This window comes from Scylla paramamosain, unplaced genomic scaffold (assembly GCF_035594125.1).
Source record: "Scylla paramamosain isolate STU-SP2022 unplaced genomic scaffold, ASM3559412v1 Contig86, whole genome shotgun sequence".
Classification (NCBI taxonomy): Eukaryota; Metazoa; Arthropoda; class Malacostraca; order Decapoda; family Portunidae; genus Scylla; species Scylla paramamosain.
Window position 1 is genome coordinate 307,501 of NW_026973751.1, and position 23,808 is coordinate 331,308.

At 41.4% G+C, this 23,808-nt stretch overlaps 1 protein-coding gene across 9 annotated transcripts in view; it reads left to right on the forward strand.

Annotated features, from left to right (window-relative positions):
- The window catches only part of LOC135098836 (uncharacterized), a 101,554-nt gene extending 78,858 nt beyond the window's left edge, over positions 1-22,696 (forward strand). Inside the window, exons 2-9 of one of the 9 annotated variants that reach the window (XR_010267416.1) lie at positions 5,554-5,722; positions 6,016-6,107; positions 6,476-7,668; positions 9,318-9,543; positions 13,178-13,386; positions 14,130-14,227; positions 15,144-15,235; positions 15,734-15,872. Coding sequence is in view for 4 of the 9 variants with exons in the window: in XM_064001237.1 (XP_063857307.1) it covers positions 9,524-9,543; positions 14,130-14,227; positions 15,734-15,888; positions 21,857-22,216 (633 nt within the window). In the remaining 5 variants the exon portion in view is untranslated. Of the gene's footprint in view, positions 1-1,145; positions 1,576-1,659; positions 2,709-5,553; positions 5,723-6,015; positions 6,108-6,475; positions 7,669-9,317; positions 9,544-13,177; positions 13,387-14,129; positions 14,228-15,143; positions 15,236-15,733; positions 15,889-21,856 lie in introns of those variants that run through there. The other 8 variants (XM_064001238.1, XR_010267417.1, XR_010267418.1 and 5 more) reach the window with 8 other exon arrangements.
- Positions 22,697-23,808: the final 1,112 nt, after the last annotated feature.

A 23,808-nucleotide genomic window follows, 5' to 3' on the forward strand; every position in this document is an offset into this window, starting at 1 on the left:
GAGAGAGAGAGAGAGAGAGAGAGAGAGAGAGAGGCTGCCCATTAACGTACGATACGTGTGTGTGAGTGTGATTATATGAAATGGAAGAAAAAGAAAACGGTACTTTTTATATCAAATTTTTTTCACTACTACTACTACTACTACTACTACTACTACTACTACTACTACTACTACTACTACTACTCCTACTTTTACTGCTACTATTATCACACCTGGCCTAATTAGCAGGAAATTGATGTAAATTAGCAATGCGGTATTCAAGTGTTGGAGGGAGGAGGAGAAGGAGAGAGGAGAGAACAATATGTACCATTCTCTCTCTCTCTCTCTCTCTCTCTCTCTCTCTCTCTCTCTCTCTCTCTCTCTCTCTCTCTCTCTCTCTCTCTCTCTCTCTCTGACTGTCTTCAGCCTCTCTCTCGCTATCACAAGCACATGCACAAGACTTTCTTCTTTCTCTCACCCCTATTCTGTCCACCTTTCTAATGCAAGAGTTAACCAGTATTGTCAATCAATCACCACTATTCTGTCCTCCTCTCAATTGCAAGAGTTAACTCTCTGCCTCTCGTTGCCATTGATCAGTGACTCTCCTACGTAAAATTAATAAATAAAATAATTTTATATATAAAATGAATGACCAATTAAATTAAAGAACGAAAGTTTTGTAAGCCTAATTTAGCCTAATCTAGCCTAGCCTAACTTAACTGAACCCAGTGTATCTGTCAGATGAAAATGCTAATGTCACTTCAATATTATTCTCAAGAAACTGTAAACTTTTTAATCAATTTCCTATTTTTGTAACTTGCTTTACTTTCTATCTTGTTTGTTTTCGTAATGATTTATTTCCCAGGCAAAAGTTTCAAATATTTTTGATCATAAAGAAAAGAAACACACAAATATATGTTAATTAATAAGGAATTTGTTTAATTTATTTATTTTTATCTCTTGAGAGAGAGAGAGAGAGAGAGAGAGAGAGAGAGAGAGAGAGAGAGAGAGAGAGAGAGAGAGAGAGACCAAATGAAATATAATAGAGAACAAATTATGAGGGAAAAAGTAGAAAATAGAAACGAATAAATAAATACATAATGTAATATAATACAGAACAAATTAGGATTAAAAAAAATAAATGAAGGGCAGAGTGACAATATACAGAGCGTGGTGCAGAGCGTACATTAACCTGTGGCAGACCAAGTTGTATAAATAATTTAATGCCGTCTTTAAAACGGTCTGATCCAATAAATACACGAGTCATGGGTGAAAAATGCAGGTTTCCTGTGTCCCTTGCACGTGCCAGCGATCAGCTGTAATGTTTGTTTACGTCATCACCTGACTGACAGGCCGTGAGGAGGGAAACACTGGGAGAGATAAACATATTATATAGATAGTGAAAGAGAAGACACAAGGAACACAGTAATGAAGAGAAACATGAAGGAAGCGCCGCTGAATGAACTAATCTTCCCTACAAGAAGCTGAACTTGAGAAGCAAGGACTGGATGGCCAAACTGGTCACAAGAAAAGAGGATTGTGTCTTTTCCAGGCATCCGTCTATCAGGACATAAGGACGCAAGGGAAGCTGTCAGAGTAAGTAGTACTCTTACAGACACATGTCTCAGTCTCTTTTTTTTTCGGTATTGTTATACCAGGGGTATGGGTTCGGGTGGCAGCACTGTGGAGGTGGCAGACTGGGAGAGGCGGGAACAGGGAGAGAGGGGAGACGCGTGGCCAGAGAGGAGGCCAGCGTGTGCCTGCCTGTTTTGGAAGTGTTTCCCTGCCTGTTGAGTGCCTGTCGTGCCCTGGGAGGCTTGTGGTGCCCCTGTAAACTTCTAAAGCAGTGTACTTGCAGAGGATTTGTCGATAAACCTAGGAAATAGTGCCCGTGTTTTCCCTTGTGCCCCGGCTGTGCCCCGGCCTCGTGTGTGTGTGTGTGTGTGTTGTCCCGGCGTCCCCGCTGCTCTAGTTTCTTGACCTGTGCCTGTGTGGATAACACGCCTTCCCGAGTGAGGGGTGGGCACAACAGTATTATTAGAAACATGAACCGTCTAACAGCCACGAAAAAAGAAATTAAATTTTTCGTATGGAGAAGCAAAAATCACAGGAATTTGGCTTTCTAAACTAACCTAATTCACTCACCCTTCTCTCTCTCTCTCTCTCTCTCTCTCTCTCTCTCTCTCTCTCTCTCTCTCTCTCTCTCTCTCTCTCTCTCTCTCTCTCTCTCTCTCTCTCTCTCTCTCTCTCTGTCAAATGTGCAGGTATGGCAGTCCATGGAAGTAATGTTTGGCAGAGCAAAGGACTGACTTGTGTTCCTTGTTGATAACAAACAAACATGAGCAGGCAGGGTGTAGTAATGTTTTGATGCTACACTGATGCATTGACAAATAATAATCATAAATGGTTTATTAATAATCCAGTTAGGACTAAATTTATATTGTACTGAATAAAAAATAAAATGTGATAAATATACGCTTAAAATTAGGATCTTATTAACTAAGATGGTATTACAGGAGGAGGAGGAGGAGGAGAAAGTATTGTATTGCTGTACAGGAGGAGGAAGAGAATTTGTGTTGCTGGCAAGAGGAAGAGATTTTGTGTTGCTGGGAAGGGGAAGAAGAAATTTTGGGCAGTGATGGAGAACGTGGGTCCCTCCTGGCTGGGTCCTGCATCCTGGTGGTATGAGTTGCCAGCGCTGCATCTCTTCTACATTGCTGCCATGCCAGGTGACTGAGGCAGCCTGGCAATATATAGCAAAGTGGAATGTTGTTATGGGCAGCTAATGTATGTGCACAGGAAAAATAAATGCTGGATTCTTTAAAAAATCAGTTTATCTGTATTTTACTGGAGAAAGGCCAAGCATAAGTTAAAAGTAATTGTGTGGGATCCAAGGAATTAGTAATGTTTTCTTTGAAAGCTACTTGGATGAATTTCAATGGAGAAAAAGGTTCTGATAAACTGGAATGGCTGCCTTCACCATTCTTTTACTTGTCAATCAGTGGTAGGTGTCTGACTTCTTAAATATCACAGCCACACATGATGCCTGTCTCATGACACAAAAGTAGTACAGTTGAACACCCACGCTATAACCACTTGGGTTTAACTCGGAAGGTTCACCCCCTGTGGATGCTCCGTAACAAGTCACTCAAACTGCCATGCATCAGTGGCTTTGCCTTACCTTACCTTACCTTACTGCAGTGTCTTATCCTCCAGTACATTAGCAACTATGGACCTCTACTCGTGTCTGTCTTATGTAGCTTGTATCATCTGCACTGCTGTCATCCTTGCACTTGTCAGCTTCACCAAACTTTCCATGTATATCTCCCCTGCGTCTTTTTCTTCTACTCCCCTCTATCATTCCCCTCGGAACAGCAATGACTGTGTATGAAGTGTTTATTGACTGGTGACAGCAAGGTATGTGGCATCAACCCTTGCTCTTGTAAAACTGAGCCTGGCCAGTTGCAGAACACAGTATGACAGTTTGATGCCATTTTCATGAGTAAATTTTAATTTTAAATGAAGTCTGACGGTATATTTCAACTTCCAAACCTAACCATGAAGTTTTGTCTCCCTGCACCCCTGAACAGTCTCACCAGCTGCCTTGCTTCACTCCCCTGGCCATGTGAAACAGGCAGGGCCAGCAGCTGTCATGAGCCAGTCACAGTGTACACTATCACAGTGCATAGTATCTGCCCAGTCCAGTATTTCCATTCCTTGCATTAATGTATTTTATTTTATTTATTTATTTATTTTATGTAAGAGAGACACAGGCCAAGGGGAATAAATAGTGAAAAAAAGACCACTGAGGTGCCAGTCTCAAAAGAAAGGTCAGAATGAGAGGATAAATGTTTTAAAACCTTTGTCTTGAAAGAGTTCAATTCATAGGAAGGAGGAAATACAGAAGCAGACAGGGAGTTCCAGTGTATGCCATGAATAGATCCCCTTTTGTGTGTGTGTGTGTGTGTGTGTGTGTGTGTGTGTGTTTTATGTAGGAGGGGACACTGGCCAAGGGCAACAAAAATTCAATAAAAAAAAATGGCCACTGAAATGCCAGTCCCATAAAAGGGTCCAAAGCGGGTAGTCAAAAATTGAAGGACAAGTGTCTTGAAACCTTGTGTGTGTGTGTGTGTGTGTGTTGTGTGTGTGTGTGTGTGTGTGTGTGTGTGTGTGTGTGTGTTTATGTAGTTGTATTTATCTAGTTGTAATGTATGGGAGGGGACCTATACTTGTGGTGTCCTGTCTTTGCATCTCATGGTGTTTAACCCTTAAAAAGATTGATGTATTCTCTGTACTTTCCCATCCCATTCTATGGACTGGATGGGAAAGCTGTTCATTTTCATATTCCTTGTGTAACTATCTTTTTTTTATCTTCCTTCCATGTCCTCTTGTATCTCTCATGTCCCACTGTATTAGGTCTTCTCAGGGAAGTGGGTGGCACAGGGGGTGACCTGTATGTGGAGGGGAAGGAAGGTGAGGCATGGAGACACTGTGTGTGTTGTGATGGGAAATGACATAGAGAGACTACGTTTGTTATGACAGGAAGTGAGGCATGACATTTAAACACTGTTTGTTATGACAGGGAATGAGGCTTGGAAACTTCCTTCTCACCCTGCTCTCTCTCTCACAGATCACTTCTCACCCTGCTCTCCCTCACACAGACCACTTCTCATCCTGCTCTCCCTCTCACAGACCACTTCTCACCCTGCTCTCCCTCTCATAGACCACTTCTCACCCTGCTCTTCCTCTCACAGACCACTTCTCACCCTGCTCTCCTTCTCACAGACCACTTCTCACCCTGCTCACCCTCTCATAGACCACTTCTCACCCTGCTCTTCCTCTCACAGACCACTTCTCACCCTGCTCTCCCTCTCACAGACCACTTCTCACCCTGCTCTCCCTCTCACAGACCACTTCTCACCCTGCTCTCCCTCAGACAGACCACTTCTCACCCTGCTCTCCCTCTCACAGACCACTTCTCACCCTGCTCTCCCTCTCACAGACCACTTCTCACCCTGCTCTCCCTCTCACAGACCACTTCTCACCTGCTTTCCCTCTCACAGACCACTTCTCACTCTGCTCTCCCTCTCATAGACCACTTCTCACCCTGCTCTCCCTCTCACAGACCACTTCTCACCCTGCTCTCCCTCAGACAGACCACTTCTCACCCTGCTCTCCCTCTCGCAGACCACTTTCACCCTGCTCTCCCTCTCACAGACCACTTCTCACCCTGCTCTCCCTCTCACAGACCACTTCTCACCCTGCTCTCCCTCTCACAGACCACTTCTCACCTGCTCTCCCTCTCACAGACCACTTCTCACCCTGCTCTCCCTCTCACAGACCACTTCTCACCTGCTCTCCCTCTCACAGACCACTTCTCACCCTGCTCTCCCTCTCATAGACCACTTCTCATTCTACTCACCCTCTCATAGACCACTTCTCACCCTGCTCTCCCTCTCACAGACCACTTCTCACCCTGCTCTCCCTCTCACAGACCACTTCTCACCCTGCTCTCCTTCTCACAGACCATATCCCTCTTACCCTGTTCTCTCTGTCTGTCTCTTTCCCTCACAGGCCACAGTCTGCTGAAGCTGCGCAAGGCTCGGCCAGACCAGCGGTGGGTTGGGGGCAGCTGGCATGGACAGTCGCAAGTATCGCATCTGTGGGGAGGCTGGCACTGAGCTGACCATTCCTGTCCCTACCGGCACCACTGTCTGGCTCGAGCAGCACCAGAAATTGCTGGGTGAGGATGCCACTCTCACCTTTTTCCTGATGGCACTCTCACCCTTTTCCTTTTTCACCCTGTCTTTATTTTCTCTTTGATCTCTTGTTAGGAGAATTTTTTTTATTGACAGGAAAGAATTGGTTCTGAAATAGACTGGTGGATGAATGGAATGGATTCAGTAATCATTTGTTAGTGTGTATGTGTGTATGTGTGTGTGTGTGTAGGATGGTTAAGCTGTAATCAGTAGAAATATTTCCCTAAGTTAAGGTGTAATTTTTATCTTTTCTTCCTTTTTTTTTTTTTTTTTTCAGGTGAGATAAACTGTGCAGGAGACAAGGTGTTGGTGGCTTGAGGTGGGCAGAGCAGCAACCCCAGCAACCAGTACAATGGGCAGAAGGGACAGGTGGGTACTGGTGGGACATCAGGAACACTGGCACTTCCTTGGCTTATTTATTTATTGATTGATTGATTTTCATGTAAGTGGGGCACTGGCCAACAGCAACAAAAGGTTAAAAAGAAAAAAAAAGGCTCACTAGAATGCCAGTCCCTAAAGAGAGGTCAAAAAGGATCATCAATAATTGGAGGACAAGTGTCTTGAAATGGAAATCCCCTCTCATACATGCGAAATGTACAGTGTGCATGGACAGATAAGGCACCTGTGCAAAGTTAGCAGCTGTGGGGGTGAGAAAAACTATGTACAAACCTGCTGGCTTCTTGCACTACCCCTTTTTGATGATGTGTTCTCATGTTCCTATGTTCTCGCATCCACAGGGACACATTGTGAAGCTGAAACTGAAGCTGTTGGCTGATGTGGGTCTGGTGGGCTTCTCTAACGCTGGCAACAGCATTAGGGAAGCCTGAGGAACAGTGGTGTTCCTCAGGGTTCTGTCCTGTCACCCACTCTTCTTATTATTCATTAATGATCTTCTAAACCAAACTTCTTGTCCTATCCACTCCTACGCTGATGATACCACCCTGCACTTTTCCACATCTTTTCATAGACGTCCAACCCTTCAGGAGGTAAACATTTCACGCAGGGAAGCCACAGAACGCCTGACTTCTGATCTTTCTAAAATTTCTGATTGGGGCAGAGCAAACTTGGTATTGTTCAATGCCTCAAAAACTCAATTCCTCCATCTTTCAACTCGACATAACCTTCCAGACAACTATCCCCTTTTCTTCAGTGACACTCAATTGCCCCCCTCTTCTACACTGAACATCCTCGGTCTGTCCTTTACTTATAATCTGAACTGGAAACTTCACATCTCATCTCTAGCTAAAACAGCCTCTATGAAGTTAGGTATTCTGAGACGTCTCCGCCAGTTTTTCTCATCCCTCAGCTGCTAACTCTGTACAAGGGCCTTATCTGTCCATGTATGGGGTATGCTTCACATGTCCGGGGGGTTCCACTCATACTGCTCTTCTAGACAGGGTGGAATCAAAAGCTTTTCATCTCATCAACTCCTCTCCTCTAACTTACTGTCTTCAGCCTCTCTCTCACCGCCACAATGTTGCATATCTAGCTGTCTTCTACTGCTATTTTCATGCTAACTGCTCTTCTGATCTTGCTAACTGTATGCCTCCCTTCCTCCCACAGCCTCGCTGCACAAGACTTTCTTCTTTCTCTCACCCCTGTTCTGTCCACCTCTCTAATGCAAGAGTTAACCAGTATTCTCAATCATTCGTCCCTTTCTCTGGTAAACTCTGGAACTCCCTGCCTGCTTCTGTATTTCCACCTTCCTATGACTTGAATTCCTTCAAGAGGGAGGTTTCAAGACACTTATTCATCAATTTTTGACTACTGCTTTGATCCTTTTATGGGACTGGCATTTCAGTGGCCATTTTTTTTTATTGGATTTTTGTTGCCCTTGGCCAGTGTCCCTCCTACATTAAAAAAAAAAAAAAAAAGTCCACACTGCTGTGGGCCATCTCCAGCGCCAGACCCAAGGTGGCCAGCTACCCCTGTGAGTGTTCTGCACCTCTCTCTCCTTGTTCACATCATCTCCACTTTGCTCTGCCTCATGTTTGCTTGATTTTTTGACTGCACTGCTCATTGCCTTTAGTTTATACTGTTTCATGTCTTCTCTATATGTACTCTCTCTCTCTCTCTCTCTCTCTCTCTCTCTCTCTCTCTCTCTCTCTCTCTCTCTCTCTCTCTCTCTCTCTCTCTCTCTCTCTCTCTCTCTCTCTCTCTCTCTCTCTCTCTCTCTGTCCATGAATATGTCTGTCTGTGTGTGTGTCACCACACTTCAGGGCAGAAGTATTGCCATAGTTCACACAATTCATCATTTTCATCCCTGCCTGTGAGTCACAGCCTGCTCAAGGAAACATAGAACCATTCCCAAGACTAGACAAGCTTCACTATGAATATTCTTCATGCCTCTACTTTGCTAATCTGTCTTGGGCTCATGAAAGTTATGTAGAAGGTACTCTTTTAGGTACAAGTCATTGCTTCAGAAACATCATTAGTGCCATGTAATAAAACTTAAGACAGGAATTAATGACAGGAGAAGCATATAAAAAAATAATTCAATGAAATATAGTAGTAGTAGTAGTAGTAGTAGTAGTAGTAGATTTTATTTTATTTTATGAATTTAATTTTATTTAGATTGATTATTATTATTATTGTTATCATCATTATTATTATTATTATTACATATTATTTCTCCTTATCAGCATAGATAATATTGTGAGATGGAGGCAGTTGGCCAAGTGAATAAGTAAGTTTGGATAACCTGACTCAAGGTTTGTTATGTTCACTTTAAGACAAGAACATCATCCATTGCATAACTCAGGTCAAGGGCAAAAGGAAGTCAAGTGCTTGTAAACTTTACCTTAATATAATGAACAATTTATAGCAAACAAAGCTGCCTATTGAAAAATGAAAGGATAGACAGACCAGCAGATGTTACATCACGGCAGTCTGACAAACAGATCAAGTACTCTCATGATTCACTACTAGACTAGCAACAGTCACTTGTTATTCCACTTGTCACCAATACACTCCTCCCTCCAACAGGAAATAATAACATACACCATAAACTCACAATGGTTGATAATCACTGACAAACCACAAAGCACTTCACCAAAACCACCACCACAAAACAGCATTAAATAACATAACTGCTCTCACTGAATAAACCAAGACAAGTATCATGAAAACTGTACTTATCCACTGCATAGAGTGTAGCAGTCCCAAGCAGAGGCACAACACAGCTCACTACAGCCGACCAAGAATGTCTGTCAGCTTTACCTCCGGCCTGTGCCTAGGTTAAGCCCACCTGGGCCTGGCATGTACATTTCCATTGGCCAGCCACAATTCATCCCAAGCTTATGACCTGATTCCAACTTTGGTTAACTGGGAACTTGTAACTATAGATAGATAGATAGATAGATAAATATATTATTATTATTATTATTATTATTATTATTATTATTATTATTATTATTATTATTAAAATAGTACAGATACAACATATCAGACAAACACAAAATGCAAAATCAACTGAAGAGAAACAAAACAGCACATTACAAGCCTAATTTTATGCTGCTTTCTTGAAATAACTCATCATTTGAATTTCTAACTACTTTGTTCCCTCCGATGATGCTGCAGCCGACCCTGGGTGTGGTGAAGTACAGTGACATGCGGCGGCTGACCATCGCTGATCTGCAGGGACTCATCGAGGGTGCCTACTCCAACATGGGGATGGGGCACCGCTTCCTGTGCCACGTGGAGTGGACACACTTCCTCCTCTTTGTGGTAGACATCAACAGCTTCCGGCTGTCACCCAAACACCCCATACTGTTCACCCACCGAGAATGTCATGCTGGTCAACAGGGTGAGTGTGTGGGTGCCCAGTGCCCTGCAGGGGTGTGTGGGGCTGAGGAACTTTGCGTGAATGTGATGTCTGTGTGTTTACAGTTTTGACTTGCTGTTGTGTTGTGTTGATTGGCAGCTTTACTCTCATTCTAACTAATAGGAGAGTTATTTGCTAGTGCTCTTAATACTGATTCTGTGCATTTATGGTTGTATGTGGACAAAATGCTTTAGTTTTGATTCTGTTTTTGTCAATTTATGACTTGGTGTTGGAACAGAACTCCACCATAACTTGGGGAAACTCTGTACAGTGTTGACATCTAGCCTACAATGAGTGCCTGGCTTGTGGCTTCCTTGGGGTTGTCAGACACACCCTGCTGGTAAACGCATGGATGTGAATTTGTGATCCCAAGTTTGAGTCATGTTGGAAACTGAGTCTTTGTGGCAGTGACAGGACAGTCGGTTGACCAAAATCCACTCAGGTCATGATGACCACCTCGGCCTGAGTGGTAACGTGTCAGACTCATGTTTCTGTGAATCCTGACAAAGGCGTGATCTCCTGTGAAACCCTCTCCTGGTTGATTCATCCTGCCACATCCTGTCTCCAGACCAGTGTCTCAGAGTCTGCATGATGCCCCAAGGCATGACATCACAGGGACAGCCTGTCATGTACTTACCCTTCACTCAAACACACACACACACACACACACACACACACACACACACACACACACACACACACACACACACACACACTGTCTTCATCTTTACTTTAATTAGTGTAGTTTATGACAAACACCTCCCCACAAAAAAAAAAAAAAAAGGCCAACAGATCTGCTACTCTTTATCCTCTTTTGAGTTCATTTGTACCTTATCACAAGCATCGTCATGAGGGCCAAGAAATCCGCTGCTCTTTTTTTCCTGTTCCTTTGTACCTTACCACAAAGTCTCATAAGGGCCAAGAAATCTGCTGCTCTTTTACCTTCATTTATATTCCTTTGTAGTTACTCCTCCACACCTGTACACACAGGAGTTGGAGCTGTATTCACCTGACCTGCTGAGTAAGCCAGCACTCCTTGTGGTGAATAAGATGGACTCCCCCAATGCTGAGTCTTGCCTGCAGGAACTCCTTCACAACTTTAAGAGGATGGAGGATGAGTACATGGGAACATAAGAATACAAGGGAAGCTGCAAGAATCTGTCAACCCACAATTGGCATTTCCTGTTAGAAATGCCTTCTGATTTCTACCTATCATCCTCATACCTAAATTTATTTGGTCTTCTTTTAAAAGCTCCATATTGACAGGACATTAACAGCCATAAGAAAATAGGGGAAGCTGCAGGCAGCCATCAGTCCTTAACATGACAATCCCTGTATGAAACATGCCTGCCTATTTCCACCCATCTCCCCCATCCACAAGTTTGTTTAGTTTTCTTTTAAAGCTTCCTAACGACTCAGCACTAACAACCAGATTACTGAGTCTATTCTATTCATCAACCACTATATTTGAAAACTTTTTCCTTTGTATCTCATTTAAAGCTAGCTTTATCAAGCTTGAACCCACTATTTCTTGTCCTATCCTGATCACTGAACCTAAGGATTTTGCTCATGTCATCCTTGTTATATCCCCTAAGTAAAGACCTGAGGGAGGAAGAGAGTAGAGACATCTTTTATCATTATCTTTTCATCTCGTTTACTCCTTCATTCCTGTTGGTTTAATATTCTGTGTTTGAAGCACCAAGCCAACTGATTATGTGGGACTGAGATTGTTATAGTTATTTTATACTATATTAGGTGAATAGCCTCTCCATTAGGGGCTGATAGGACTAAGAGTGTGAATGATGTGTGTATGAGTGGATGGTGCTTTGTCTGGGCCACCCTGTGTGGGATTGCCAACCTGGTATATGGACAGATAGATACATGGGTCAATAATTTGGAGCTTGGATATGAAGAAAATGTAAAACTAGTGGAGACGTTTCAAAGGACACAGGGAAAAAAGCTGCAGTGTTTTAGCCATGTGAAGAGAAGGAAAGAGTCATATGTCAGGAGAAGTGTGATGGAGATAGAGGTGCAAGGCAGGAGAGCAAGAGGAAAACTAAACCTTATATGGATAGACTGTGTAAGGGAGGACTTGAGACAGAAACAATTGTCAAAGGAAAATATATATGACTATGCTTGGAGGAGAGCTGGCAAGAACAATGACTCTATAGAGACTAGGGAAAAGATATCAAGAAGAAGAAATTATGGAGGTGTAAGAATTAATAAGGGAATTATCGAGGTGTTTGGGCTGTGGGAGGCTGTGGAAGACAGTGCCTGAAAGTCACCAAATTCAGGGTAAATCTTCCACCATGGTCCAGGAAGTCATCAGCCAGTAGAGATGAGTCCAGAGCCTGACATACCACCACCTAGTAGGAGGGAATGTATTTATAAATTTCTTGAATAGAGTATAGTTGTCTTACATGGTTAAATGTCTTGTAGGGATTTAAATCCTGCTATATTTACAGTCAGTGCAGGCCGAGGTGATCTGGAAGTCACACCCTGAGCCTCTTTCCCTTCTAATGTGGCTGCTGACTGGTGCTCTCATAATGTTCTTGACACTTCCTCAAATATATTTAAGATATTTTCTATCACCATATTAATTAAACTTTCCCCAAACAGTTTTTTTTTTTTCATATCAACAGGAAAACGGAGTATTAAACCTTCTGGAAACAAAAATGTGTCAGCAATAATTCAAGTCAAGGATAACATTGAAAATGAAACATAATATTGAAAATGAAAACTGGAATCATGATGCCTCTTGTGGTTGAGTCGTCCCAGTAGTAGTGCAGTGACTCTCCTTCACTAGGAATTACTAAAGACTAGTGTTTCTTATTGTTACTGAAAAAGGACAGAATATATTTTCTATCTTAGTTTAAGTAAATTAAATAGATGAAAGAATTTTTGCCTTTGTCTTTTCACGAAATAAGCCTCACTGGCTTTTGAAGTGAGAGTAATGAGCTCATTATATTTAGTGAAGCACTCTCCAAAGTAAAGTCCTCTCTTTTGTAAAGAATTTCCTGTATGTATGGAATGATATCACAGCCTTGTGTAACACATTCATTACCTGGTCAACCTACTGTGGAAGGGAACATTGCTACCATTCCAGTATTTTGTAAAGCGTGTTCATGTTCATCTTTGATTCCTGCTCTTACATGTGAATCTTTCCTGTAAATTGAAAATGTTTTTAATGCCTTTCTGCACTAAGTGACGTTTCACATGAAGACATTTTGATGCATGCATTCTGTTCATAAGAGGGTCTCAAGTGACAGTCATAGTAATAATCACTGGACTGATGACTGACGTCTGGGAATGTCAAAATGGTGACTAAGAATGTCAGACTATTAACTATTGACTGGAGACTGGTGACTAAGAATTTCAGAGTAGACTGGTGACTTAGGATGTCATTTAGGATAGTGAGTAATGATGAGGATCTTGATTGATGAGTGGTGCCTGAGGAGTGTGACTGGTGACTGGTGATTGAAGGTGCGTCATGGGTGACTTTATGTATTTGACTGGTAAAATGGAATGTCTCTTAGGATAATGAGTACTGACCATGATTTTTGACTGGTGAGTGGTGGTGTTCCTGGGTGGTGTTAACAACTGGTGTTCCTCACAGACTATGTGTTGTGTTGCTCCTGTGGTGCCAAACTCACAGAGAACTCATGGGATAACTTTGTAAACATCTCCATTCCACTGTCTGAGGCATCCCAGCTGGTGACCATCCTGGGACACCCCCACCTCATGGTCCAGACCCTCAGGAACCCTGCTGACCTTGCTTTTGACTTGGTGACTGTCAGGAGGTCAGGCTGCTCAGGAGTGGGAGAGGTGAGCTGCACTCAAACATGTGTTTTGTTAGTTATGTGTTTGTTCCTGACCTCTAATCCTTCTGCTTATGTTGTCATCCTCTCTTCTCCATTGGGCTCCTCCAATCACAGTCTCATATCTGCATCTTGTTCTATTGCTCCAATCCCTCCTCAGGATCCTCCTAAGCAGAGGTGCCTCTGGCATTTTGTCTCTGCTAGTTGGGGGACCTGATGAGGTATTTTGCTGATTTTCCCTGGAATGGCCACAGCTTCCATGTCAGAGACCAGGGGTGCGTTAAGTTAAGTGACTTGGGTTACCCGGGTCACCCAGTTCTCAACTGGACGCTCTTTTTGCATGACTTGGGTGACTCGGGTGATTTGGGTTACCCAAACCGAGGAGGTGGTGTGCTCTGTGCTTTGATATCACAGCAAAAATGGCCACCCAACCATACTTATATTGGTGTTATACATGCTCAGTTATTGTGCATAGTGCAGGGAGGCTCCCTTACTTTGAAGAACCTTGCTCCAGTTGTCATTGTGGGTGTAAAGTTTTCTGAACACTTCTTCTATCAGTCAGTGTTTCTCAGTGGTGCAAGACTGATACTTTTTTCCTTTACATGATATTTGAGTCAGATACCAAAGTTAGCTGATAGCTTATTTTCCATTAGATGATATTTGAACCAGAAACCAGAGTTAGTTGATATGAACTGATTTTCCTTGAACCAGAGACCAGATCCACCTGACTGCTTTTTTTTTCTTTTCCAGGATATTTGAACCAGAAAGCAAAGCCAGCACAACCCACTTCAAAGCTTCCTTGGAGGGTTTCTATGGACTCATTCTAGAGAAACTGGTCACTGAGAAATGTAAGTATGCAAAAGTTGGAACAGAATTTATTAGCTAATATTTACCTTTGAAGTATGATGTTGTAGTGGTCAGAATGTTTGCTTCTATCTTGTTGGAGTTGTGTTCAGTTTGCATTCAGTTTGCAGTGTGTCCAAGTAACTGCAGTTGGTGTATGCATAGCTGATGTAGAAGCTGTGCCTGCTGCCTCCTTCCTTCTTTTAATGGTGCACCCTTAAATCTTGCCATCACCTAAAATTTTGCACTAAAAATATTTGTAATCACCTTTTTGGTCAGCTTTGCCCTAAGCTAATTTAAAATATATATATATATGAATAAAGAAACAGTAATAATATCTAGCTATTATCCTTTAGATAAATCATGAAAACAAATAAACAAAAAATAAATAAAAAAAGGAGGGGCATGTGGTCCATCGAAGAAGCACATGAGTGAGTTTACATGAGTGATATGTTTGTTTCTGCAATTTTCTTAAGGGGTAATACTAAATTATTATTGTTTTCCTTGTGATCGTTTTTAATCACCCGAGATCAAGGCTAAGTGATACAGTGATTGGATGGCATGCAGATGTTGATTGACACTTGAAAATTTTGTCATTGTTTTTGCTGCCAACTTTATAATTCCAAGACTCTCTCTCTCTCTCTCTCTCTCTCTCTCTCTCTCTCTCTCTCTCTCTCTCTCTCTCTCTCTCTCTCTCTCTCTCTCTCTCTCTCTCTCTTAATAGATTTGGACACCATATTTGGGGGTTGAAGAGATATTGGTAGGAAGCTTGTAGGGGTGTCTGTTCTTAGCTGGTCTTACAAAATTTAATGAATTAAGTAAAGTAATGGACTGGAAATATTAAAATGTATATATCTTTTATTTATATTAATAAATCATCATTAACAAATAACAGTTTTGTGTTTATGTCTTTTTGAACAGTGCAGTGTCCTAAACACAGAGGCAGTTAGTCTCCCTATTGAAGCAGGCTGAAGATAAACACTAGAGGCAACAAGATTCAATCTACTTTTACAGTGAGCAGCTTTACACAATATAATTTGTAGCATTGGTTGCCTCTTCCAGCTTTTCATTGCTTTTTCTCATTCCTCACTTGATCCAGGTCAGGTGTATTATTTCCACATGTGTTTTGCAGACACCATCTCTATTACAGTTCATTTCCTTCTCTCACCTGCTCTCACATTACATGCTGCAGCCCCACACAGTGCTGTTGGTACCACTTGTATAAAGAATTCTATATTTCTCCCTTTTCTCTTCATACTTCTTTCATGCAGTTTCATTCTACTTCTGCTTATCTTCTGAAGCAGTATAATATTCAAAGCTACATCATCATTCTGCTCCCTTTGTGCCTAGTACTTTGTCTTTCACACCTAACTCATAACAGCTGTATGTCTCACTTCTCTCAGTCAGCCACCAGTGCAGTATTCTTTTTTTAAATACCAGCTGGTTCACATTCCACTGTACTTCCAGCTTTCACCAGACTCCCCTCTATCTGTATTAATGAAAACACTCAGTTTCAGACTCCTCATTGGCCTTTCCAAGCACCAGCAGTATTAGCACAATGGCACAAGATGGGGAGGACATGGTGCCTCTCGACCCCGAGCTTCTGGCTGTGCTGGAGGAGGAAGCAGCCTCTCGCTATACTGAGGAGGATAACCAGTTTACAGAGGTAGTGTGTACATCTGTTGTTACACATGTGTGGTGCTTTGTTTCAGCTTTCCTTTTTTTATTGAGACATCAGCTTAATGTGTGTGCATGCTCAAGTGTGGATGCTTTGTTTCATCTGCCTCTTTTGTTAAGATATCAGCCTAGAGCAGGGGTGTCAAACTCATTTATCCCAAGGGGCCAGATTTCACCTTCACATTCAATGTGCGGGCCAGATAATCACGTATGACCATAATAATATTAATAATAATAATAATAATAATAATAATAATAATAATAATAACAATAATAATAATAATAATAATAGGTAATTATATAATAATAATAATAATAATAATAATAATAATAATAATAATAATAATAATAATAGGTAATATTATAATAATAATAATAATAATAATAATAATAATAATAATAATAATAATAATATATTCTACCTTCACTCGCGTTTGCACACACGTAACCAAAAGATAAACCAGTAAAGAAAAGGAAGCATCATTTACCTTAATTCCTGGTCGTGCTGCTCCCAGAAACTTGGCACCTCTTGGTCTGTACAAGTTCGTCTATGTTTGGCGCCAGAGACTGAGCAATGGCTACTTTCAGTGTTGAGTTGAGGTGTTCATTAGTGAGCCGAGACCTGAGTCCAGACTTGTTCAAGTTCATCAGTGAGAAGAGTTGCTCACAGACATAGGTACTGCCGAACATTGACATAATCTTTGATGCCAAACATTTGATTCGAGGATATCTTGGCCCAACATATTGATAGAATGTACCAATATCAACACTTGAGAACTTTTCCTTCAACGCAGAATCGCACTGAAGATCAATTAGTTCTAACTGAATATCCTCTGGTGTCTCATCAGGATTTGCAGCGAAAGGATTTCGAAAGATCGAGAAATCACTCTCAAGGTTCTTTAAGTCTGCAAATCTTTCTCCAAATTCGTTCAGTAACTTGGAAATCATGTTGCAGTACTTTTCTCTGCTGATAATTCCACGAAACTCAGGTGTGCTTTGCAATGATTTCAGTGTAGGAAAGTGTGCAGCATTATTCGCTGCTAGTTGACGTTCAAAAAGTTTGAGCTTCACCTCAAAAGCACGAATGGACTCATGCATGTCTGTCACCAATTTATTGCGACCTTGCAGTCTTGTATTGAGCAAATTCAAGTGTTCTGTCATATCTACCATGAAGGCTAAATCTTGAAGCCAATCATAGTCTTTCAGTTCCTGGACATTTCTTCCTTTGTTATGCATGAAACTTTGTATTTCACTTCTTAATTCATAAAAGCGCTTCAGCACAATTCCCCGGCTTAACCAACGAACATCAGTGTGATAAGGCAGACCGTGAGAGTGAGTTTCCTCCAATAGGCAGTTGAACTGTCTGTGGTTCAGACCTCGCGCTCGTATAAAGTTTACTGCCTTGACAACAACATCCATAACGTGATCCATCTTTAATATTTTACTGCAAAGCACTTCCCTGTGAATTATGCAATGAACACTGTGAATTTGATGGTCTGAATTCAGGGTGAGTAGTTTTTCCTTTAACTTTGCTGTCACGCCAGCCTTTCTACCAACCATTTGAGATGCTCCATCTGTTGTCAGACTCACAGTTTTCTTCCAGTCAACACCTATCCTATCAAGTGCACCAGTCAAACTCACAAATATATCATCCCCTGTTGTTGTTCCTTTCATTGGTACTAATTCCACAAATTCTTCAGTTACCTGCATATTTTCATCAACACCACGTATGAACACTGCTAGTTGAGCTATGTCAGTAATGTCTGTACTTTCATCGATTGCTACAGAAAATGCTACAAATTTAGCAACTTTTTCTTTGAGCTGACTATTAAGATTTTCTGACAGTTCATTTACTCTTTCTGCAACTGTATTTTCTTGAAAGGCTTATGTTTGCAAATGATCTACGTTTTTCAGGGCAAATATCTTCTGCGGCCATCATCACGCATTTCTTTATAAAGTCCCCTTCTGAAAATGGTTTCGATGACACAGCTATTTCCCGTGCAATCCTATAACTTGCCCGTACTGCAGTGTCACTGGCTTCATGAACACGCTGATACACTGACTGCTGCCTTTTGAGAGACTGTTCTAGCGTCTTTACTTTTTCTTCATGAAGTTTTCCACTATACACATCATACTTTGAAGCATGAGTGCTTGTGTAATGTCGCCGAATGTTATATTCTTTTGACACCGCTATAATTTGGTTGCAAATCAAACAAGTTGGTTTTCCATTCACTTCAGCAAAAAAGTAAGATATTTTCCACTTTTCCTGCATCACACGATGTTCTTCAGTAACTGTTCGCTTCTTGGAAATCATGATGAGATGATATGCAGTAAGAGTCACACCAAAATCTGACGCTGTGACGCTCTCGAAGGACAAAGCAGGACTGAAGTCAAAGGCCGATTCTCGGTGAGACGGAGGAATGACGAGTTATGGTCACGTCTAATACATGTATATTACGGAGCAGGGCCCGTACGACTACGTGTATTCTCGTCACCTATAGTCACTGGCTTTGGAACGCAGTCGACGAGACGAAATGGTCACATGATTTACGTAAAAATATATGAGAATAATTCATTCACTACAAAACACGATAGAAAACTTGAAGCAGATGGTAAAGTTCCTGCTGGTGACATTGTGTTTGCAATCACTTACTTTAATTAAGAAAAATACTTTTAACAATAACACACACACACACACACACAGAGAGAGAGAGAGAGAGAGAGAGAGAGAGAATGTTGGCGGGTGGCGGCGAGCCGGACACACACACACACACACACACACACACACACACACTTGACGAGGTTGGGAGTTACTATACCACAGAGGAACATCACCGCCCAAAAAATATAATAGTATCTTTATATCTTTATATAATGACTTTAAAATGCAAAGGGCTGGCTGGCTTAATCATTCCTGTAAAAAGACCAACTGTAAGACTGAAATATGAGACGTGCCGCGGGCCGCACATAGTAGTGTGGCGGGCCGCATGCGGCCCGCGGGCCGCGTGTTTGACACCCCTGGCCTAGAGTAATGAAAATTACTTTACATCACTGGGATGGATATTCAGTCACAAGGGAGTATAGTTGCTGAAGCCAAGCTGATCTGCAAGCTGTGCTCCCTGCATGCTCTCCGCCTCCTTCCCCTATATTTTGAAAATGTTGATATGAAAACATAATGTATGATATCAAAGTATTAACTTTTAGAAAAAAAAAAATAGTGTAAAGAAATAGACCAGTTATTTACACAACTCATTCATATGCCTGTGTTTCATATCAAGTCACTGACTTGCATCACGTCTCCACTGGTGAATCAGCAGGCATGACTGCATAACCTAGACACAATCAATGGCCAGTGGGAGCAGCAGCAAGTGAACTGTAAGAGTTTTTAAAAAGAAAACTGGTTGTAATCCACCACCAGATCAATATGGGTGTTTGCTGCTATTGTATATTACCCATGCAAATCAGTTCACACTGTTTGGTGTGTAGCTTATTTTATCTTTCCTCCAGGCAGAGAAAATTTGCACAGTTCACAGGCAGTCTCAACAAAGGAAAATAGCCAAGATAAAGCATGTGTGTATACACACACACACACACACACACACACACACACACACACACACACACACACACACACACACACACACACACATACACACACACACTTTGTTGATTCATTCCATCTGTAAGCACCCCCACTCCCCCATAGATCACATTAGAACAGAAGTTTGAGGGTTGTGGAGTGTGATATTTCCTGCCACAAACACTGTGTGGAGTATGTCGTCCTAAGGTTAAGTGGTGGGACTTTGGCTGACACATAGTGGCAGTTAGAGGAAAATCCCATCATTATTGGAGCAAGACAGCTGAAGGAACAGAACCCCATGATTCTTCTGGATGTCAGTGCGAGTGGCGGAGCATATCATGCTCTCCAGAAGCCTCAAACCTAGAAGCCAGGTGATATACTGTAACTCAGTTTACTCCAGTTTGCTGGCACATTTTCTTGTATGCAGTCCTGATTTGTACCATACAGTCACTCTGTGTAAGTCTTTGACATCATGAGAAATTTTGTGCACTTGTATATGCATGCATCACAAAATGCTGCAGATGGGATGAGGTAAGTGGTACTTCATAAAAAGGCACATATCTCTCAAGAAAAGTAATTAAAACCGACCCTTATTGTCAATCAAAGCAAGTGGGAAGAACTTGAGTATTGCCATTTAGTAGGTATTTTTGGCATGCAGCTTCTCTGTGGTGAATACAGTGGTAAAAATAACTAACATGCTAGTTGGCCACATGCAACTCACCAATCATGTCAAGATGTGCTGGCTGGACTTATTTTACTCTATCCTTCCACCTCCCTGTGATTCTCTTCTCCTATTACTCTGTCACCTTTCACCTTACTTGTTCAGCACTTAGCAGGTTTTCCTGCTCTCATTCACCTTAAAATCTACTTGCAAAAAGTCCTTCCATTAGGTGTTGGTCAGACATCACTATTTTTTCCTCTCATTCACAGGCAATATTTTTACTGCTTCCCTGACGCTGACAATTCTTCATCTGCTTGCATCACTCAAGTATGCTCATCATTATCCTTCTTAAATATAAATATTTCCAGTCACTAACTGTCACTGAAAGCATAGCCCTAACATTCTTCTTCCAATTTAATTTCTTTGAAGTGCACCACACAACTACACCTTAAACTACGTACGAGTACAGTGGTAACTCGGTTCGTTCGGTTCGGTTTATGAACAAATCACTTCACGAATATTTTTTAACAATTTTTGCCATGGTTCTTGAACAGTGTTTCTGTATGTGAATTCACAAACACCCTGCAGACCCCCTCAGCTGGCAAGCACACACACACTGTTGTGTTTTGGCATGCCTGCCGTGAACATTGTGATTATCACACACTGGCAAGTCACCCAAGTCAGGTGCCTTCCCAGCTGTTGGAGAGGAGCTAGACCTGGATCTCCTTTACCCCATTCCACCTCTAGTAAATTGCATGCCTTCTTATTTAGCTGGCCTCTTTTTACTTTCACTTTCAGGATGGTTATAAAGATGATAATGATTGGAGAGAAAAGACACCATCTCGCCTTGCACCAAACATGCACTGGCTGGAAGGAAATACTGGAGCAAGACTGTAAAGGAGGGATTTTTCTGCATAACTGTATATGCTCTGTTGTCCAATTACATTTCACCTCATGTTCCATTGTCTGGATGCCCAAAGAAAGAGCACACCTGTTACAGACAGGCTTATAAGATGTGAGGTTGTCAAGAATTCCTGGATCACAGACACAAGGTGGAATTTAGAAAGCATGTGCTGTCGTGAGTAGTGCAACAATCCCCATTTTACACAGACTTGTATGCTCAAATATTTCCTTCCAGCCAACCCAGGCCTGGTGCAAGGCAAGATTTTGTCTTTTCCTCTCAAATAACTTTCTTTCCAACCATTCTGAAAGTTGAAATAGGAAGTGGCAGACTTAATTAATTTATGAAGGCATGTGATTTAGAGATGGAGTAAGGTAAGGGCTCCCAGGTCAAACAGCTGGGAAGGCACCTGACCTTCATATCAATGACATGAAGGTCAAACAGCTGGGAAGGCACCTGACCTTCATATCAATGACATGATATAGCCTGATGTCCAAGAAACTTAAACCTTTCTGTGGTTACTGTAACTTCATTTGTCAAAAAAAAAATAAATAAATAAATAAAAAATAAATAAATAAATAAAATAAATAAATAAATAAATAAATAAATAAATAAAAATGCAGTTTCTGAGGTTGGAATAGATTAATTGTATTTTAATTAATTTAAATGGGAAAACTTGTTTTGATTTGTGAACTGAGGTTTCTACTGTACATAGATCCCAACAAAGTTCAGAATCCCCTGAATCCCTCCTCTCTACTCTATAGCAGTTCCTTGTCTCCTTGTCTATGAAATGACCAGTATTTGATATGTTCCAGCACTGCAAGAAGAGCCTGCCTAAGCCGCCAATACTCCCTGCTGACAGATTTGACCGCAACAGACAGTGCAGAGGCAACTTTAGGCATCAAGACTACAGGAAGGAAGGAGGCTGCAGGGATCAAGGGGAGTACAGAGGTCATGGGAATTATAGGGATCGTGGGAATTACAGGGATCACAGGAGGGAATATTCTGACTACAGGCAAGGGAGGTTTGTCAGTGACCACAGAGATCATGATGACAGCAGAAGGGATAGCGAGAAGAGGAAGTACAGGTCTGAGAAGGAGAGTGATGAGTATGGAAGAAGGAATTACCAGTCCAGCAAATACTACAATGGGTGGGGGGGGGGGTCATCCTGTTGAGTTTTGTGAATCCAGTGGCTGGTATATTTATCTTTCATCAGGGACTTCACACAAGCTTCCACGACATTAATTCTTTGACCATTACCAAAAGTTACTGACATTTAATTTACATTTAAATGCCTGCCTGCCTGTCTGTTCATATCTTTCTCTCACAATGTACTCACCATTCACTTGTGAACATTTAGATTTTTAGGAAATATTTTTGAGCAAGTTCCTTCATCACAAGGCAACCATCTACTAAAAAGAAAGAAAAATGGAATATATGTTGGCATTTCCTTGATTGCTTTTGGTGTTAATGTGTGACTTTCCAGAGTGACAATACAAGTGTTATCCCCACTACAAGTCATGCACTATATATAACATCACTGAGTATCTTTTCTCTCATTTTCATATAAATGTTTGTAACATTTTCATATAAATGTATGCTAACTTTTATGTGGACTTACTGTAAGATTTTTTAAAAGTAAAGTATTTTTCCAATTTACGATTATATACTAAAAACCTCCAAGAAAAGTATTTTTCCAATTCACGATTATATACTAAACCTTCACCTCCAAGATAAGACGTGATGGTTCATAACATGCACAGGAATGGCATCCAACAAAGTAATTGTTGCCAAAGCCTCCAGTAATCCAGAACCTTAAAAAAGTTGCAACCCTCACTTTAGTCTGAAATTTTTATACTGTATGTCTGCATAATTATCAAGTTACATCCCCATGCAGCCTCAGCACACCAAGGCAAGGAGATACCGTGAAGGATTAGACCAAACATTAACACAGGTAAATCTTTAAACTTACACTAAATCTTAAGATGGCAAGGCAACAACTACTTTGTTGGATACTGTTGTAATATGTACATTTTATTCTCACCCAAACTTTCTGGCATAAATTAAGGATGAATGATGAATAAGGCTGCCACAATTTGTAAAGAAAATACTGACTGATGTTAATAATATGGATTTAAGAAGTAAATGTAAAATAAACCTCTGCATGAATGACAAGACTTTTCTGTAGAATGTAAGCCTGTGCAAATGTCCCTTGTGTTGGGGTAGGAGGAGGGATCCATCCTCTCCCCACTAGAGACTCAGGCACCAAGGTGAATTTGAAATTAACCTTAGGCAATGTTTTTGTGCAGTGTGTGTGTGTGTGTGTGTGTGTGTGTAGGAGCCATCATCATCAACCACAGGTGATAATGATGGTTCCTGCTTTCATCGTCATTGGGGCTAGCCAGACCAACCTGGGGCTGTACTCTGGAGTGACGCTGTATGCCTCAGGTGGGTGTGGAGGGCTGGGATAGTGGGTAACAATTAAAAAAAACTAGTATACACACAAACCATCACAAACACTATGTAATGCTGGTATACACACACACATAAACACACAATTAAGGCTGGTATACACTTAGAGACATACAAATACTTGCTATTGGTTGTATATTCTTAGAAACACACACGCTTACTAAGTCTGGTATATACACACAAACTTGTATACAAACACTAGTATATACTTAGAGACGCATCCAAACACTTGCTAAGTCTGATATACACACATAAACCCATAAGAGATGCTGGTATATGCTCAGAAATCTATACA